General features: G+C 38.9%; 1 protein-coding gene and 1 pseudogene across 2 annotated transcripts; both read right to left on the bottom strand.

The window, feature by feature from the left end:
* Positions 1-1,326: 1,326 nt before the first annotated feature.
* On the bottom strand, positions 1,327-18,814 carry LOC148731901 (VWFA and cache domain-containing protein 1-like; annotated as a pseudogene). Its single transcript, XR_016002001.1, has 14 exons — positions 18,650-18,814; positions 16,850-17,440; positions 16,295-16,442; positions 15,794-16,077; positions 15,063-15,198; positions 14,438-14,711; positions 13,796-13,992; positions 13,517-13,597; positions 12,924-13,236; positions 12,550-12,738; positions 12,023-12,363; positions 2,648-2,798; positions 2,346-2,572; positions 1,327-2,258 (listed from the first exon to the last, which is right to left on the bottom strand). The product of XR_016002001.1 is annotated as a VWFA and cache domain-containing protein 1-like (transcript).
* LOC148731902 (VWFA and cache domain-containing protein 1-like) lies at positions 3,268-4,170 on the bottom strand. Its single transcript, XM_088761462.1, has 2 exons — positions 3,866-4,170; positions 3,268-3,640 (listed from the first exon to the last, which is right to left on the bottom strand). The coding sequence occupies exons 1-2, from the start codon at positions 4,075-4,077 to the stop codon at positions 3,418-3,420; spliced, it is 435 nt and encodes a 144-aa protein (XP_088617588.1). The 5' UTR covers positions 4,078-4,170; the 3' UTR covers positions 3,268-3,417.
* Positions 18,815-19,288: the final 474 nt, after the last annotated feature.

Here is a 19,288-nt window from a genome sequence, read left to right as displayed (position 1 = left end):
AGCGACGTAGAGTATCTAAGTCATCCTTTAATAAGAAGGCTGATGCAGAGAAACGTGATGGTGTTGCTGGATAAATTGCTTCTTTAAGCAGGAATATGAGCGAATGAACCAGCGAAATTCGTTTTAGATCTGTGGTCGCTGGTATGGCCGCCATGACCTCAAGCCCAAAGATAAAAGATTGTCACTTATTATTTTTATTCTTTTTTCATTTATTTTTCCATCATTTTGGTGGCAATTGCCTCGTATGGAAGGCAAAGCCGCATGTGTTATCGAGTAACTGAGTTAACAATAGAATTCAGATCTTAACCCAATTTTCACTCGTGTCTCCCTGTGCTACTTAAGGTTTTTCGGAGTATCTTTGTACTTCGACCTTCGCACCCGATGCACAGTTGAGTTCTCCCCTTTTGGGAATGGCTTGTAGCCCTTAGTTAAATTATGTTTTCAGTTCTTGTCGTAACACTGCAGACAGCAGAAAGCAGTAATAATCTCATAATCATTTTAGGATTCCACACGATTTAAAACTGACAAAAGTTCTCTTTAAAGGGAGAGCATCTTTACTGTTTAATTTAGGAGATTATGTAGATCCGAAGATACAATCTATTCAGTTCTTGGGTTTACGCTACAAAAGACGATACATTTCCCAAAATAATTTCCCCGGGGCATTTACCGACCGATGATTTAAAACAAAACTTTTGCTGGCGGAAATATCGCGGAAGTGGTGGTCTGCAAGTCGCTGAAGCTTTGAGGAGTTTTCTTTCTTTGGAAAGACAGCATTTTATTGTTTAAGTCAGCGACTTATGACAAGAAGGGTCACTAAATTTACGAAGCGAGCAAGCATCTTGAGTTGTTCAACAAAATAATGGAACAGACGAATGGTGGATCGGCGGAATCGCGGAGTATCGTAAAACGCAGAATGCCCTTGTATGAAAGAAAAGTCTAACAAAACTGAATTCCAATAATATCAGAAAATTATTTACAATTAGCAGTAGTTCTTTTCGGTTAAATGTCGTAAGTAAGACGTCTGTACGGTGCCGTTCTCCGAAAGATTTTTCCACTTCATCAGAGTTTGGTCGAGTTTCCTTGTAATTCTCCCGATAATTAACTCGGGTATTATTTGGGGTGATTGGGAGGATCCTGACCAACATAGAGAAACAAAGCCTGACTGATTCCAATGATATATTGCATTGCTAGAAGGGAATTTCTAGTGAAGGGAATTTTTGGATACACCTTGTCTACCGTTATATTTTCGGCCGGAATCTCAATTTAGTCTCAGTTTTCCAAAGGAGAAAGGATATTGAACTAAACTGAAACTTCAAGGAATATTCATAATAAGGAATGTACAGACTTTATAAACTCAACCACTTGCATTTTTATCTCATTTTTCTGTAGTTACACTAGGCAACATTTTTGCAAACTATCTGTAGTTTAATAATTTGAATATATCAACAAAGTTGAAATGATAAATTGGCCACCGTTCCGATTATAAAAGCTGATGTTTCGAGCGTTAGCCCTTCGCTCGAAACGTCAGCTTTTATAATCGTAATGGTGGCCAATTTACCATTTCAACTTTGTTGATATATTCAAATTATTTCGTTACCCCCACCGACGCAGTCCCAAAAAGTTTCTTTAGAAACTATCAGCCTTTATTTATCTGTAGTTTACATTAACTTGGTCACTTAGTGATATCGATCTTTTTTATTTTTAACATATTTTATTCATTGTGCTAATGGTTTGCGCATTAGATTAAGAGCAGGATCTGTGCCAAAAAGCCAGTGGCCGGACCTTCTTCATCGTTTATGGATCCGGACCACTTCCGGAAAAATGACTGCATTTTCATGTTCTCCTTAATTCCATAGCCTAGTAAACGCTGCCACCCTTATGATAAGGATTATAGGGCGGCGCAGAAGCGGCAGGAAAAGGTGACATGATCTGATCATAACTAGGTGGTGCTATATTTACGGCTGTGTTATGCACAGGAAAACCAGGCTCGGGTCTGGGTCTGTATGGGTATTCTACTGGACGGGTGGTGGGAGGTGGCACGTTGTATTCCACTGTTGGAGCCGGAGCCGGGCATGCAACCGTCTTTGGAGTGCGTCCTCTCTTACTGCATTTAAAAGATATGACAGTCATCACAACAACAGCAGCTAACGATCCAAGGACAATACCCACAATGGCACCTGCCGAGAGACCACCCTTATCGTCATCTTGCGGATTGGTGGTGTTGTTTGGTATTACACTGCTTCCTGGGGCTCTTGTTCCTACAGAATCAGCAACACACCACATTAATTAAATGCTCACAACAAACGAAAAGCGCAACTCTTCCATTAAACATTTTTTTTATTTACCTTGTTTGCCACCATAGCAAGTATTGATATCTGCGCAGTATTTATTGGAAAGAGGAGTGTCGAACCTATCTCTAACGCACCAATAGCAGCCCACGACTCCATCACATGACTTCGAATCACCCTTCTTGTCACATTTTGGGTCGAAACATTTCTCTAAGCCAATCACTGAAGGATCATTTACTCGCTCAGAGGGAAGAACAGTCGCTGGCACGGGACAAATGGAAATACTGCAAGGAAATAAGGCTGGTGAGCTTACATACGAAAGCCAGTGCAACCAACTTCTCACATCATGGTAAGCTTACTTGCTAGCTGGAAATTCACTCCTACAGTAATGGAATCCAAGCCGTGAGGAGCAAGGGCATTCGCACGTCAATCCCTGCACGTTGGAACATTCTTTGCTACTGGAACAGCTGCAAGTCTTGGATGAACAAGAGCTGTCTCGTGATATGATTCCTATCGATGTAAAAGACAAAAGGAACGTTCTCAGCGTCAATTGGATGTGGCACATCATTCTAAGGGACCTGTAAGATTTGTGGCTATTTCTCTTACCCAAAAAAGCATTACTTCCGCCCACTTCTGATAGCTGATAGTTCTTGCAACGCTGTCCAGTCACAAGAGTACTCACTCCTTGAAATGGAAGCTTTAGCTCGTAAAAGCTCTGCAACTCGATATTCTCTAAATTTCGACATTCTTTCTTCACCAAATAGCCTTTTTGTATCAGATCCTCGGCGATGTCTTTTTCTTTCTCAGGGATGTGGACATACTCCAGTGATTTAGCTGTTATTTCTGGCCGTAGGAAATCATTGTGCATGATCAAGAACCCAGCTCTATCCAATATAAAACAACCATAGCTGCTTTCCTCGCACATTGGGTATGTATCTGTCAGAAGTCTGAAATAAAAGAACTTAGTTATTAGTATGGCGGACAAAAGCCGAAACAAGACAACCTCGCTTAAAACACTTTTCAGCCTGGAGGAAAAGTTAGTTTGACGTATTAAGTATCTATGTTTGGAATAAAAATGAAATGATCTGTTTTAGACGGTGTAAAAAGACACAAAACAATCATAGCTCTGTCAGAAGTGCAGAGTACAAAAGTGATATACTTGCTTTTGAAAGTATGATAGAGGGAAGTCTGCGCCCATGACTCCAATAACGTTATCGCTGGTGGTATGCTGGCTGTTTGTCTCACCGCGGTAGAGAGTGTGAGCAGCGGTTATCACCACTCCTGCACCGAAGGCGTCTATATAAGGTGTGGAAAGGGCAACTGACCCGGTATTGCTGAGAGCGGTGTGGTACCTAAAAATTACATAAGATGAAATGTGGATGTGACATATCATATGGTAGCTAGAGCTTTAACGCATTTACAGTTGAATTTGGGATTGTTATATGGCACATTTAGTCTGGACTATCATACATCTTTACTTCTGAGCTAATGATGACTACTCATAGGATGAAAGAGAAAGCTTTGTTGACCATGGAATTTACCTTTAAGAGTTTGCAAGGATGAAAGAAATTACCTACCATGGTCTTTTCCTCGGATCATAAGATCTGGCCAACAATGTTCCGGGTGTCATTCTGAACACACCATTGGCTGTGCCAACATATCTCCATACAAGATATTTAGCATATTCTGTCTTTTCTCGAAACCAAATATCTTCTACTTTCTTGGTAGCTATGACTGTATCACGAATGCCACTTTTGAATCCGGGGTTGGTTGCAATTGCACTTGTCATAAACTTCTTGTACGCGTTCACTTTAGATACTGACTCATCTAATCCAAGGTATTTATACGGATCTATGAAGGCTTCTGCGCTAAACTTTACCTGGTTAAGAAATTTTTTTGAACATCAATAGAAATGAATAAACATTTAAAAAAAGGGACCCACTCGAAAAAGGCACCACCATGATGGTAATTTGTAATAATAATTAAACATCCATAACGTGTAAAGCGTACGGAGTTTTGACCTTCCACTGGATGTTATTGGATACCAAAGGCGCATTTTGCTTACCTCCTTTCCTGCTTGGGGGCATAAGATGCCCCTAGTCTGTCTCTGAATTTGTTTGAGACACTTGCTGCCAGATTGGGGATAAGTTGACTGCCATCCACGGCTGTCTCTGTAAACTTTAACTTGTCAAAATGCTCCTAGATAAGAAATAATCAAGATTTACAAGACAAACTGGGATAAAATGAGAGATAAACTGGTAGTTGTAGAGAAAGCTTACAATTGGTATGACAACTCTTTTCGCGTGAATGGTGTGCTGTCAGTAGGACGGATGGGTTGGAAATGGAATCGACATTGTTGGAAGAAGATATAGACTCAAAAGATGAGATGGATGAGAATAAATACGTAAGGAGGACCACGTTTTGAACAGATATGGAAATGAAGAATCTTTTATTGTTGGCTTATTGTTTGCGTGAACCTTAATCTTGTTCTCACGATTTTGTTTTATGGTTCGCTTTTCGATTTTCTCTATTTCATTTTCAATTTTTGAGTAAAATTAAGAAACGGATGAGTTGAATGAAATCCAATTTCCTTCAGATCTATGCTATATGTTGAGTTATATTGTTCGTTGCCAATGTTAGTTTCATGATGTGACATCCGTGTTTCCTCTTCTCCTGTAACCTTACTTTCGTTTAGCCTTGTCAGTTCCTGTTTAAACTATCCATAAATAACTTGTATTTGGAACATACTTCATTGTCTATACCTCAGTTTGAGTACTTTGTCAATGCAGAAAGCTTTTTCATTTTATCCAAAATGCAACCGATAAGATGATGCAAGAAGAGTCATTAGACACAAGGATTAATGAACGGGTGTTGGTGCAGGTCTTCTCGCAACATGGTGAGAATTTCTACCATACAAAACGAGGTCAATTTTTGAGGTCGGGCAATCAGGTTGTTATTTCGAAGGTCAATCGAAATAATTTAGTTTTCTCTCGGAATTAAGAAACTTTTGGAATAAAAATAAGGCTTGAGAACAGTTATCTTTTCAATCTTGCAAAGTAAATCGTTTGAATATTTTTTATCTCTCCAAAATGAACAATTTGGCTCCTATTGATAATTCTAAGGTAGCAAAGCAGATTTGAGAGCGTGTTTGTACAAATTACTTTTAAAATTTATCTATCTCAGCAATGAAACTCATGTCCTGAATGTTATAAATACCGGACAAATTGCCAATTGCGTACTGCTACTATTGTTTTAAAAAACCACCTAGTTCTTGTGTTACAAGCTGAACCGAGTGTCGTAGAGAACTCAACGCTGACTGTGAATACATAAATGTCAACAATATTGCGTCCTTTCGATATTTATGTCTTATTGCTCATTGTTTATTGCGTGGGGCGAAAGAAATATGTGACATACGTTAGTGGCCGTGGTTTGTTTTCGTGCTCTTCACTAGTTGCACTTGAAAATGTGACCGTCTGTTGGGTGTGCTGATTGAAGCTATGACATGAAATTGTATGAAAACTACGATCTCTCTCCATTAATGTTTAGTTGAATTTTCAAGTTATTTAGCAGTAGAATGATGCATAATTTTCCACTGGAGCAATAAAAAAATTACGGGACGTGAATGTTTACACGAATTTTTTTTTGTGCAAAGCATTATTGATGTAAACGGAAAATGAAAGGACTTCACGTACATCTAACTTTCAAACTTGATCTTACCTGCAAATTGGAGACGCCAAGTCCATCTGTAGCTAGTTTAGTTAGTGTTTGACTGAAAAGACGGATCAAGTAAATCTGCTGTACAACACGGACAAAACGCCATCAAAAACAGCATTACAGCGACCGAATTTCTATTTTTATGAAGAAACGAAGGAGACGTCATGTTTTTGCCAAGACACGTACTGAACACTGAGTTTTCGTTGTGTTTCAACTCGTTTTAACAAGATACTGCCTACGCTGAACCTTCACACCTTCCTGAATAATATGACGTTACGAAACCAAATCTTTCCGTCACTTGGATATGAACACATTTTTTTATACAATTTGCATATTCGGTCACGTCACATAGGTTGCGTAAGGTAAGCACGTCCACTGGTTCTGATGCATTAAATTCTTGCGGAAAGCTCTCTGTAAATTCTTTTTCAGCTGTATCATTATCCTTTTTTGGAATGGATTAAATGCCAAAAAATCGTTTTTTATCAGATACGACTGGAATTTGTTGACTTCATTTTGCCTTGTTATCTTACACAAGTGTTTGTCACAGCAAGTGACATTACGTGAAAGTAAAACTACTTCATGAGAATCATTTTTCAGCAAACAATAGCCGACCCAATCCACTGAAAACGGGAAAATAATGTAAACTTCCTCTTTTGTGGATACTCGTTCGCGTTCGTTTAGTTAACGCTATTTTAGAAAGTATTACCTAGGGTTTAAACTACTTTTCACACAAGGCAGTTGTCAAGAAGCTGTTGTAGAAAGCAGTGCCGAAGATTCCATTTCAAACGGTCTTTTTTCAAAATATACTCGATGAAAGCCTTTACTCTACGGCGGCTTAGAGTGACTGAGTCATCCTCTAATAAGAAGGCCGATACAGAGAAATGTGAAAGGGGTTGTCGGATACATTGTTCCTTTAAGCAGGAATATATGTGAATGAACGAGCGAACAGTTTGGTTTCAGATTCTTCGGTCGCTGGTATGGCCAGCATGACCTCTAGCCCTTGAACAAAACGCCTGGACCTTGAAAAAGATAAAAGATCGTAACTTATTTTATTCCTTTTTTCATTTATTTATTATTTATTTATTTCTCTTTTTCCTAAAGGAGGCGAAGCATCGGCAGTCGAAATCCCACAGGGATCAACGAACGCTTTTCATTCCACTAATTTATTCGTGTTTTTCTCGTTGCCATGTTCCCACGAATAACGTAGCTCCATTTTCTGCCTGTAAAAGCACACAACCCACAATCCCTCTATTCGCTCCGACGAAGGGCTAACGCTCGAAACGTCAGCTTTTGTAATCGTTACGGTGGCCAATTTACCATTTCAACTTTGTTGATATATCCAAATTATAACAACCTAAGGCCTCCTTCTTACCCCTGCCACTCCCCACTCCCTTCGCGTTCGTCTCGGGCTGTTCTCTTTATTTTAGCTAGAAAAAGAACTTTGCGTAGTTTTCATCCAGCTCACAAAAATCTTCAGAGCTTTGTGTGCCATCTGGTCATAAGGAGCAACATCCAGCTCACTCAAATCAATCTTTCCGCATTCCATTTTCCCTTTCATCATCGACCATTTCAAGCCTTCGTATAAATTTCATGGCATCACGACAATTTTACTTACACAACGTATGTATCTCAAACAAGTAATCCGCTGTCAACTAGCCGGCAAGCGAAGTGGACTTCGTTCGAGAAAGAAGATCACCGAAGGTGTCCTTAAAAAAAAAGCTCTTGAAATTCTCCTAAGTAATTTTAAACGGGTCTCAATGAAAGGTCAGATTTAAGCTTGAGTATGAGTTTTCCTAGAATCGTTTCAGCCGAAGGTAAAGCAGCTAGAACTGGCTTTAAGGTAAGTTTTCTTTTAGTCTTTGCAACATCAATACGAGAGGACATGTAGGACATGTACATGTGTTGAATTGTAAAAAATATTTTCAGTCTATAGTTATGTTTACTTAATTTTTTTCTTTAGGGCTCATTAGGTCTCCTTTCTCGTTCCGGAATAGCTTCAAACAAATGTCAAAGCAGACTGTTGAGCAGGTAGGCAGAAGTGATCATAGTACTGTCTCTATCTATTTATTACTAGATACATACATACTTTATTTGGTGAAGCAGGTTAGATTATGGGCAGCCAGAGGCTGATGTGGACCTACTGTCAAAGTACATTACAAAATGTGTAAAAATTAAGCAAAAGCTAAATATACAATTATCAGATTACTGAATGGTAGTGAGAATAAGGTAAGGTAAGCAGATATCTGCATGTAGTAATTTTAGTAACTAGGCTGGTTATTACGTTTCCTGAATCTAAGATATTACCTCCTTGCTACTTATCTGCAAGAAATGTTTTTGGGCAATGGAAACAACTAACATACCCAAACTCTGCCAAAAGATGCAGATTTCAAGAAGGAAAAACAAAGAGAGACATCAGAACAAATGGTGGCAGATGCGTTTGAGGTTAATGAGGATATTCACAATATACTACCTGCACAAATATCTTGGTGGTAAAATAATTTTTCGCAAGTAAGCGTCGTGGTTTTGAATTAAACTGATCACACTATTTGCTATTTCGTGACAATTTGATTGGCACTTGGCCATATATGGATCAAATTCAAGAAAGCAGTAAATATGAAATAAATTCTCAGCGATTCATCGATGACTTGAAATAGCGTTAAGCAAAGTTTTATTTCCGTATTAATGAATCAAGCGATGAATGAAAAAAGCAGCTGTTGAGGCACACTTTCAGACGATTTCGAATTCGCTTGTTTTGAATATTCGTGACGCATGAATACTCTCTTTCGAGCAACACATTTCAAGTCCAGTAAACATTTTTAAGCCTTAATACTATCTATTTTGCGTTCCCACAGAATGAAAAAGTCTTTAACATTCGACAGCAATGAAGAAGCCTATTTAGAATAAGCCAAATAAACACTTTGCTAATCCCTTAATTTCCGATGGACTTACGGAATATCTTAAAAGGCTGACATGATAACGGCAAAGTTGTGTTGTCTTACACATACCTGCATCTCGTCAACACCGAGGGCCTCCTTCGCGAATGTCCGAAGCTTTTGTCCTATGAAAGTGGGTTCAATTAATAGACTTGCATAGGCTTGGGATGAGAGAAATAAGGATATGAGGAAAATCTTCGCAGTTTGATCTCTATCCAGACCGCAAACGCTGTAAGCAGAAACCATTTTGAAATTCACTTCCTCGTGTGAGGGGGGTCCTTTCAATTTTTGTCAAGTCATATTGCGAACCTACTGTACTTATTCATTAGCAATTTTCATCTGAATGGAAACATCACACAGGGCATGTTATTTGCGCGACCGTTTTGAAAACTCAAAAGGCGTTTTGAAACCACAACAGGAAACCAGCGTAATGGTATTGTGTAACGAAACCTTCGCACTGGAGCGAAACGAAATGTCATTATTGAAAAAGCCTCTCCTATAGACGGGACGAGGGTGCGTTTTTTTGGTGATCAGAGTCACTTAAAACTGAGGTTCAACAAGGCTAATGTTAATATGCATGCATGGTAGATTTTGAGCTCAATCAGATTGCAACGCAAGATTTTTGCCCTAATCCCGATGTTTCATTATCAGTGTGCCAGACGATTAAGACATTGCGAGCCATCTTACGGTAACCATGCTGAAGCATCAAGTCAGTTCTCCTGGTAAGGGTAATCCAAAGAAGTACCTTTATTTACCGGAGTAACTGACGTTTCATCCGAGCTGAATGGTAAACTTTGGTTTGCAGTGATGTTATGAGCTGCAAGTCGCAATTGTCGTAAGCCGGTCGTAATTGGTAAATTTCGTTTCTTTGGTAATGTAAAGTCGTTCTTTTCAGTAAAAAAATGTTGTAATTAAGGCGTCTGTATGGTGCCGCTCCGTAATATTGTTACACTTCCGGTCATCTGAGTTTGGTGGGGTCTCCCTATGATTTTCCCGATGATTAAATTGAGCATTAGTTGGGACGATTGGTAGGATCCTGACAAACATAGAGAAATAACGCCTGGCTGATTCCAACGAAAAATTTTTGACAGGGAAGAGAATTTCGAGGAAAGGATATTTGGGATGCACCTTTGTACCATTAAATTTTCCGCTGGAAACTCAATTTAGTTTCCTTTTTCCAAAGGAGAAAAGATATTAAACTAAACTTATACCTCAAGCAAAGGTCAATCACAATAAATATTATTTTAAAGAAACATGGACTAAGAATGTTCAAATCTTAGAATTCCAACCACTTGCATTTTTATCTTATCTTTGTGTAGTTAAAGTAGGCGACATTGTTGCTCTTGGTAATCGATCGATATAACTGTTATATCTGTAGCATGCATTATGTATTGGTCACTCAGTGATATCAAATTTTCTATTTCCAAAACATTTTATATATTATGTTGATGGTGGGCGAGAGCTTGGTTTTTCAAAAATTAGATTTGTCTGTATTTTTGGGCCTCATTTGAACTTCGAAAATCTTTACTTTCAAAGTGCTACAAAAGGAACTACTCCCTATTCTTTCCTTCACCTGAAACAGTTCATTGAGTTTGATGTTAACTCTTATTTCTATATTTGAAACAAGTTATAATTGAGATAGGAGCTAGGATAGATGTTATATTACTTAGTACATGACTCCTCTCTTGGAGGCAACGTTGTCGACGGGTACTTGTCGGGAAATTTTCCGCACAAAATAACACAAAGATGGGGAACCTTGTAATTAAAGGAATGCCAAGTGTATATTCTATAAATCATAGTAGTTTTTGTCTTGAATACGTTCATTCGATAAGACTTGTCTAAAATTTGTTAACTAAATGATATTGATCACCGCATTAGATTAAGAGCAGGATCTGTGGAAAAAATACTAGTGGCTGGACGCCTTTATCGCTCAGTCAGATCATCCTTTCGTTTACTGTACCACTTTTGGTAAAATTTCTGCATTATCAAGTTCTCCGCACTGAAATCATTAACCGTTTTGTCATAATACGTCACCGTTAACAAAATGCTCTAAGAAGTTGGCAAAGTGACCTAACGCGTAACCGAACTGTGTCGGTGAAAGGACTTGTAGGAAAAAGAAGCGGTACTTAAGAATGTAGACATATAATGACCTTAGAAATGAGACATCAGGATTACTCCATCCAAAATCAATTAAACTTAACAAGCTGGCCTGCAAGCCCGTGCAGCAGTTCAAATGGTAAAGAAACGTTCACACACAGAAAAAATAGCCTCTTTTGCACGATTTAAATATCCATCTACAGAAGACAACAACAAGAACAACAAGAATAACAACAGCAATTAACGACCAAAAAACAATAATAGCAATTTCCGTAGCTGAGAGACCGCCCTTCTTGTCATCTTCTGGATCGGAGGTGTTGGTTGGAATATCAGTGCTTCCTGGAGCTCTTGTGCCTACAGAATGAGCAATACACCACATTGTTTAATGCACACTACAGACGAAAAGTGCAAGTCTTCAAAAAACACTTATAAGATCTACCTTGCTTGCCACCATAGCAGGTATTGATATCTGTGCAGTATTTCTTGGAAAGAGGAGTGTCGAACTTATCTCTAACGCACCAATAGCAGCCCACGACTCCATCACATGACTCCGAATCAGTCTTCCGGTCACATTGTGGGTCGAAACATTTCTCTAAGCCAACCACTGAAGGATCATTTACTTGCTCAGAGGGAAGAACAGTAGCTGGCACGGAACAAATGGAAATGCTGAAATGAAATAAGGCGCTTGTAAGCTTACATGCGAAAGCCAGTGCTACTAACTTTGCACATCATGGTAAGCTTACTTGCTCGCTGGGAATTCACTCCTGCAGTAATGAAATTCAAGTCGTGAGGAGCAAGGGCATTCGCACGTCAGTCCTTGCACGTTAGAACATTCTTTGTTAGTGGAACAGCTGCAAGTCTTGGCTGAACACGAGCTTCCTCGTGATATGATTCCTATCGATGTAAAAGACAAAAGGAACGTTCTCAGCGTTAATTGGATGTGGCAATTCATTCAAAGGCGCCTGTAAGATTTGTTGCTATTTCTCTTACCCAAAAAGGCATTACTTCCACCCATTTCTGATAGCTGATACCTCTTGCAACGCTGTCCAGTCTCAAGAGTACTCAATCCTTGAAATGGAAGCTTTAGCTCGTAAAAGCTCTGCAACTCGATATTCTCCAAATTTCGACATTCTTTCTTCACAAGATAACCTTTTTGTATCAGATCTTCGGCGATGTCTTTTTCTTTCTCGGTGATGTGGACATACTCCAGTGTTTCAGCTGTTATTTCTGGCTAGAGGAAATCATTGTGCATGATCAGAAAACCAGCTCTATCCAATACAAAACAGTCATAGCTGCTTTCCTCGCACTTTGGGTACGTATCTGTCAGGAGTCTGAAACAAAAGAACTTAGTTATTAATATGGACAAAAACTAGCACAAGACAACCTCGGTTAAAACGTGTTTTAGCCTGGTGGCTAATATAAAAGTCTAAAATAATCTGTTTTGGACGGTGTAAAAAGACACAAAACTATCGTAGCTATGTCATGGAAGTACAGTCTACAAAACGTGATATACTTGCTTTTGAAAGTATGATAGAGGGAAGTCTGCGCCCATGACTCCAATAACCTTATCGCTGGTGGTATGCTGGCTGTTTATCTCACCGCGGTAGAGAGTGTGAGCAGCGGTTATCACCACTCCTGCGCCAAAGGCGTCTATATAAGGCGTGGAAAGGGCAACTGACCCGGTGTTGCTGAGAGCGGTGTGGTACCTCAAGAAATGACGAAAGATGACATGATAATGTGACATATCACATGGTAACCAAAGCTTAGACGTAAGCAAGATTTGAGGTTGGTAAGTGGGACATTTAGCCTGGACTGTCGTATATCTTTGTTTATGAACTAATTATGTCTACTTAGAGGACAAAAGACAAGTTTATAAACATATATTATTTACCATGGTCTTTTCCTTGGATCGTAAGATTTGGCCAGCAAAGTCCCAGGCGTCATTCTGAACACACCATTGGCTGTGCCAACATATCTCCATACAAGATACTTAGTATATTCCGTCTTTTCACGAAACCAAATGTCTTCTACCTTCTTTGTTGCTATGACTGTATCACGAATGCCACTTTTGAATCCGGGGTTGTTTGCCATTGTACTTGTCATAAACCTCTTGTAAGCGTTGACCTTAGATACTGATTCATCCAATCCAAGGTATTTATATGGATCTGTGAAGGCTTCTGCGCTAAACTTTACCACTGTTGAGTCTGGTTTAAAAAATTATTGAACATCAAAAGAAATAAACATTCAATAAAGGGGCCTCCTCGGCGAGGCACTTTTCAAGTGGGCCCACCAAGGTAATGTTGTAACAATATTTGAACATGACGTCCAAAGCCTATAGAGTTTTGGCTCTCCATTGGATATTTTTGGATACCAAGGACACATTTCGCTTGACTCTTGTTTGAAGGCTTATGATGCTATTCAAGCGAAAAGAGAATGGGTGAACTACTTTTACATAAATTTTGTTTTTTTCTTCTTTTTCCACACCTTTTGCTGCAAATCTTGAAAAGTGAACACAAGGCGAGTCGGGCCTCATTAAGTCCAAGCGATGGTACAAGAATTCAAAACCTGCGTGGAAAGGAGCAAAATATGGAAGGTTGCTATAAACATGTAAATGTAGGAACACAATCAAGAAATATGGTAGCGTTCTAAAGACCTATAATCCATCACTGAGGATCTATCAGTCGTCAGCATAGAAACGAAAAGTCGGCCAATCTAAATCTTTCGCGAATGATTTCTATCATTTCCGTTGATTTTTTGCTTCACCTGAAGGAATGGTCAAAGTGTCCAGTGTTTCATCCTTATCGCCAACTTTAACCACAATCGCAACAGTGAAGTTAGTGTGTTGAACTGGTTTCCAGTAATAAGTTGATGGATAAGTTGTAACTGTCACTCCTTCCTCCACCTGTCCACCACGAGCCAGAAAACGCTTTGATGGAAACGTCTTCTGTCCGGACTCACCACTTGAAAAGAAAATCAAATTACTTTACGATTAACTTGAGGATGGATGTTTTTTGCGCAATAAATCATAAATTTGATTCTATAGTCCTAGAAATGTAATTAAAAAATTACGAATGTCGCCGTCGATAGGAGCAGAGACCATGCTAAACCATTCTCCATTTGTCTTTTACCGCAATATCGACTCCAAATAAAACAATTCTCTTCGTATGGTACACGATGCGTGATATGTTGACACAAGAGGCGAGGCCTGTACTTTTACCGACGACGGCAAATTGGCCGATCAGATTGCGACATTGCTGCCAATTTTGGTAAAAATTTTCCTTTTCCCAATAACGAAGAAGTATCGAAGCAACAGCTAAATATATACACTGACTGCCTTTCATGTCCATAGCCAGGCTACGATAGTTTTTTTTTTTACCATAGCTACTTCTGGGAAGAAGCTATTACCTTTTGATTGATAGAAACACTGAAGTGAACTCGGGTTCTGGTTCTAAAGCTGTTATATCCATAAAAATAGGATCACCAAAAGCATCAGAAGGGGCTGGTAGAAGAGGATGCATCATGGTCCTCCCAGAACTGTCCACCATGAAAGCGTAGCTTGATTGGCCTCGCTGAAAATATGTGATTTCCGATAGTAGATCTTCCATGCTGATATCTGTTCCAACAACACCAATGAACTTCCCTTGGTAATAACATGGGAGTGTAATAGAAGTTAACAGACCTGTCGAGATACGAAAACAAGTCCAATGGTTAACTAGTCCTATTCACATCTGTATGTGTTAATTTTTTTTTTGCAGAGAATGATTTAAATACCATCACATGTAAGCAGAGGAACAACTGCAAGGGCGTTAGGGTCAAAGAGGGTAATGTTGATCTCTCGCGTTTGAGCAGAATCGAAATTAATAAACGATAGCAGTGTCGAGCGAGGTCAAGAAGCAAATAGAAAAAGACTAATTGGGTTAAAACCCGTACATAGGAGAAAAACAGTAACTAGAGGTGGCTCATTTGATTCGCTCGAGACCAACAGCTGTAACTCGTAATTTCAAGTAATACTATTCTACCTGACTCTTACCTGTGCCAAAAGCATCAACATAAGGAATGGATATGATTGGTGCATCGTGTACCACATTTTCAGAGAAGAAATCGTAATACGTGGCCAAGTCTCTCCGCAAATTTTCTGTGTTTCCTACAGAAGTAAATTTCCCAGCCTAAAATAAATTGAAAGCAGTTAGGAGGTTTTGCTTGCAACCACTTAATGTCAAACCCTTTTGAATGACTTAGTAGGTCTTCTAAGGCCCAACTGATAGATTTAAAGTTGATTCCCTTACCCCTGATAACGTTATTAAACAGGATTATATACTTTTACATCGCTTGTTCGTATAGAAACTTCTACACTGATAGAGATATGATTAAAATGCTGACGATTTCCTGTAAAGGACTTACTATGGAAACTAAGACTGTATACATAGCTCCAGCCAGGTATGTCGGTTTTCCCATGGGAATTAAGCTAAGCTCGTCAAGAATCAAAGTGGTCAAGATATTTTGATCATGAAATTGGGAAGCTTTGGTTACGACCATCCGGGAACTGCCTGGCGGTGGCTTTGTCCCGTGTGGCTTTTCGGGCAGAAATAGGTTTTTGAAGAAAAACGTTTTGGAATCGATGTTTAAGGATTTTACAGTCAATACATTTCTTGGTTTGGTTAATATTAGATTTAACATTGTGTCTGAATTCTTATGGGAAGCCAATGTTTTTTTTTCATATTACGCCAGTGACAGTGTCATTAATAAGGTGGTTTTACTTACAGTGACGTCAGCAGCTTGCGGCACTCCATACCTGGAGCCATTTTGATGAGCAATATCTCGAAGGATTTGTAAGTCCTGTTCCATTCCATATGTCATAATTACCACCTCGTTATTAAGCTCTGCGTTCTTTGTTTGTATCGTTTGCATAGTTTCCTGTGGTTGATCGGTTGGTTTACCATCCGTTAGAAAGATCATGACTTTGCTCCTTGAGGCGTCTCATCCAATAGAGGAACCTTTCAGCAGATTGAAGGCTGAGCGGAAAGCTTTGGAGTATTGAGTCTGTCCTGTATTTCAGAGACGGCAGGATTATAATTATTATAGATTTATGGAGAGCCCCAGCAGCCAGCTGCTTTTGACTTTACACACTAATAAAAAGAAAAAAGCTGGGAACTTCTGAGGTTGAGCCTTAAAATATTCATTTTGTGGACCCTGCTTTTAAATCAGTCACATCACAGTCAGAGACTGTCAACGACATAGAAATGTATGCCCTTTGATTCTTACCTCCAGCAGAAAGTGACTCAACATAGCTGTCCAAGTAATTAATATTTATAGGTGTGGCATCCGCTAAACGTTCGCTATGGCAGTCACGCCCATCATTTCTGTGCCCTGTTGGTGTGGTTGCTTCATCACTGAAGCGTACTATTCCTATCTAGAAGAAAGGGTGATAAAATATTCTGCCAAGTTAGTTAGGCAGTCACTCTTTTAGCCATCGGTGGTAGGTAGTTAAGTCGGTTGGTAGGTCAGCTACCTGACTAACATCAAGAACTGCATCGGTAAATTGGTGTGTTTGAAGTGATAGTAGCTTAAAGAATCATTCAGTAAAGTTAGTCTTAAATTTGATCAATGATTCCATCTATACATTAATATGCAAATACTTACTAATTCAAATATCGACATAGAATCAAATACTTTAATGTGTGTGCTTTAAAGAGGATCCCTTTCCGTGAAAACGTTTTAAAGTAACAAAACAGATACAACCGTATGTGGCACAGAATTATATATGAAACGGTAGCAGAAGGTTGAACGTTAAAACACCTGATCTTTCTTTATACTCACCCTGTCCCTGGGATTCATCGTACTTAAAAACGTCTTAGCAGCCTCCTTGGCGATCGTGAGCCGGCTTCCTGTCATTGATCCACTAGTGTCGAGAACAAGAACAACGTCTTTTGGTTTAGGCGTGGCTGTTTCAACATAAAATGGCCTAAAACGAGGATCGTAAGATCTACAATCTGCCGTATCCTCAAATGCAGGGTAATTTGCAAACATGCCTTCTTCTGATGCAAAGTATTGCCATTTGATGAAAGGATTATCTTGCAAAATATTTTTCATTTCCTCCACGACTGAATTGTCCACATATTTGGGTGTTGGTGGAGCAAGTTGGGATACCTTTACACACGCACTTGATGTGTCGATCCGCTTGCGAAATCTGGAGTCAAATTCTAGATTTTTAGATGAACTCGCCACACGACAACATTCTTTCGGGCTTGATGAGGGAGGTGTGGGCCAGGAGGACTCAACAGCTACCTTAAGCCTTTGTACCACATGATATCTGTCTCTGAATTTGTTTGAGACACTTGCTGCCAGATTGGGGATAAGTTGACTGCCATCCACGGCTGTCTCTGTAAACTTCAAACTGTCAAAATGCGCCTAGATAAGAAATAATCAAGATTTTCAGAGTGAGCTGAATGGATAAAAAAAGGAAATAAAATGGGAGTTGTAGAGAAAGCTAACAGCTAGTATGACGATTCTTCTCGCGTAAATGGTGTGCTGTCAGTAGGAATGGAAGGTTGGAAATGGAATCGAGATAGTTGGAAGAAGAAATAGACTTCAAAGATGACATTGATGAAAGTAAGTACATAAGGAGGACCACGTCTTGAACAGATATGGAAAGGAAGATTATTTATTCTTAGCTTATTGCTTGTGTGAGCCTTAATCTTGTTCTCAGAATTTTTTTCATGGATCGCTTTTCGATTTTCACTATTTTATTTTCATTTTTCAGTAAAATTAAGAAATGGAGGAATTACAGGAAATTAGATATCCTTTAAATCGATGCTGTATGTTGCATATATATTTTTCATGATGTTCGGAAAGTTTATTTTGTAATGTCGTTGCTAATGTTTGTTGTAAGGTTACATGCATGTTTCCTTTTTGCCAGTAATCTTACTTTCGTTTAGCTTTGTTCCTGTTTCCATCCATAAATAACTCATATTTGGAACATACTTCATTGTCTGTGTCTCAGTTGGAGTACTTTGTCAGAAAAGTTTTTCATTTTATCCATATTATAACACATACGATTAAATATAATTGATAAGGTAGCAAAGTGGCTTTGAGCCCCAGGTTATGCAGTACATTCTAACTCGTACTAAAAATACGAACAAATTTCCAACTGTTTAGTGTAACTAATATTTTCAATGACCACGTATATCTTGTGTTACTCCTCAAGCTCAATCTGGTGTTGTAAGGAAGTTAACACTATTGCGTCTCTGTCGTTATTTGATATATTATTGCTCAGTCTTTATTGAGTGGAGCCAAAGAACGATGTGGCTTATGTAAGTGATCGTGGGTTTTGTATACTCACTTTTCTCTAAATGCCCCTGACTGTTATGAGTAGCTCATTGAAGCTACAACGTGAAATTGTATGAAAACTATGATTTCTTTTTATAATTATAGTTGCGTTAAATTGTCAATTTGTTTAGCTGCAAAAATGATACATAATTCTTCTCCTGCTGGAGGTAAGCGAAAACATGTTGCAGGACGTGAACATTGACAGGAATTTTACTTGTGCAAAACATTTTTTAACGTACACTGAAACTCAAAGGACTTCACGTTTATCTGAACTTTGAAACTTGATCTTACCTGCAAACTGGAGACCCCAAGTCCATCTGTAGCTAGTTTAGTTAGTGTTTGATTGAAAAGACTTGGATCAAGTAAATCTGCTGTGCCACACGGACAAAACGTCATCAAAAACAGCATTACAGCGACCGACTTTCTATTTTTACGAAGAAACGAAGAAAAGGCCATGTTTTTGTGATGACACGTACTCAGCACTGTCTTCTTGTTGTGTTTGAACTTGTATTAAAAGGAAGCTGCTTACGTTTAACCCTCACACTTTCCTGTGACGTTACCTGACCGAATATTTCCGTTTTTCGGCTATGAGCACGAACAAGTGTGCACAATTTGCATTCCATCACTTCAGATAGATTGCGTAAGCACGTCTACCGGATGTGATGCATCGGGAAGAGCTGTCTGTTAAAATGCTTTTTCAGCTATATCATTACCTTTTTGGAATGGATAAAATGCCCATCAAATTTTATTTAAATTTGTAGATTCTATTTTGCCTTGTCATCTTATGCCAGTGTTTGTTATAGCAAGTGTTATTACATGTAACTAAAACTACTTGATGAGAATCATCCATCCACGAATGATGGCCGACCCACTCCACTGAAAACGGGAAATTACTGTAAACTTCCCGTTTTGTTGATAAACGTTCGGATT

The sequence above is a fragment of the Stylophora pistillata genome, chromosome 5 (genome assembly GCF_964205215.1).
Source record: "Stylophora pistillata chromosome 5, jaStyPist1.2, whole genome shotgun sequence".
Lineage (NCBI taxonomy): Eukaryota > Metazoa > Cnidaria > Anthozoa > Scleractinia > Pocilloporidae > Stylophora > Stylophora pistillata.
Note: the sequence above shows the minus strand (reverse complement) of the source record. Positions and strands in the feature narration are given on the sequence as shown.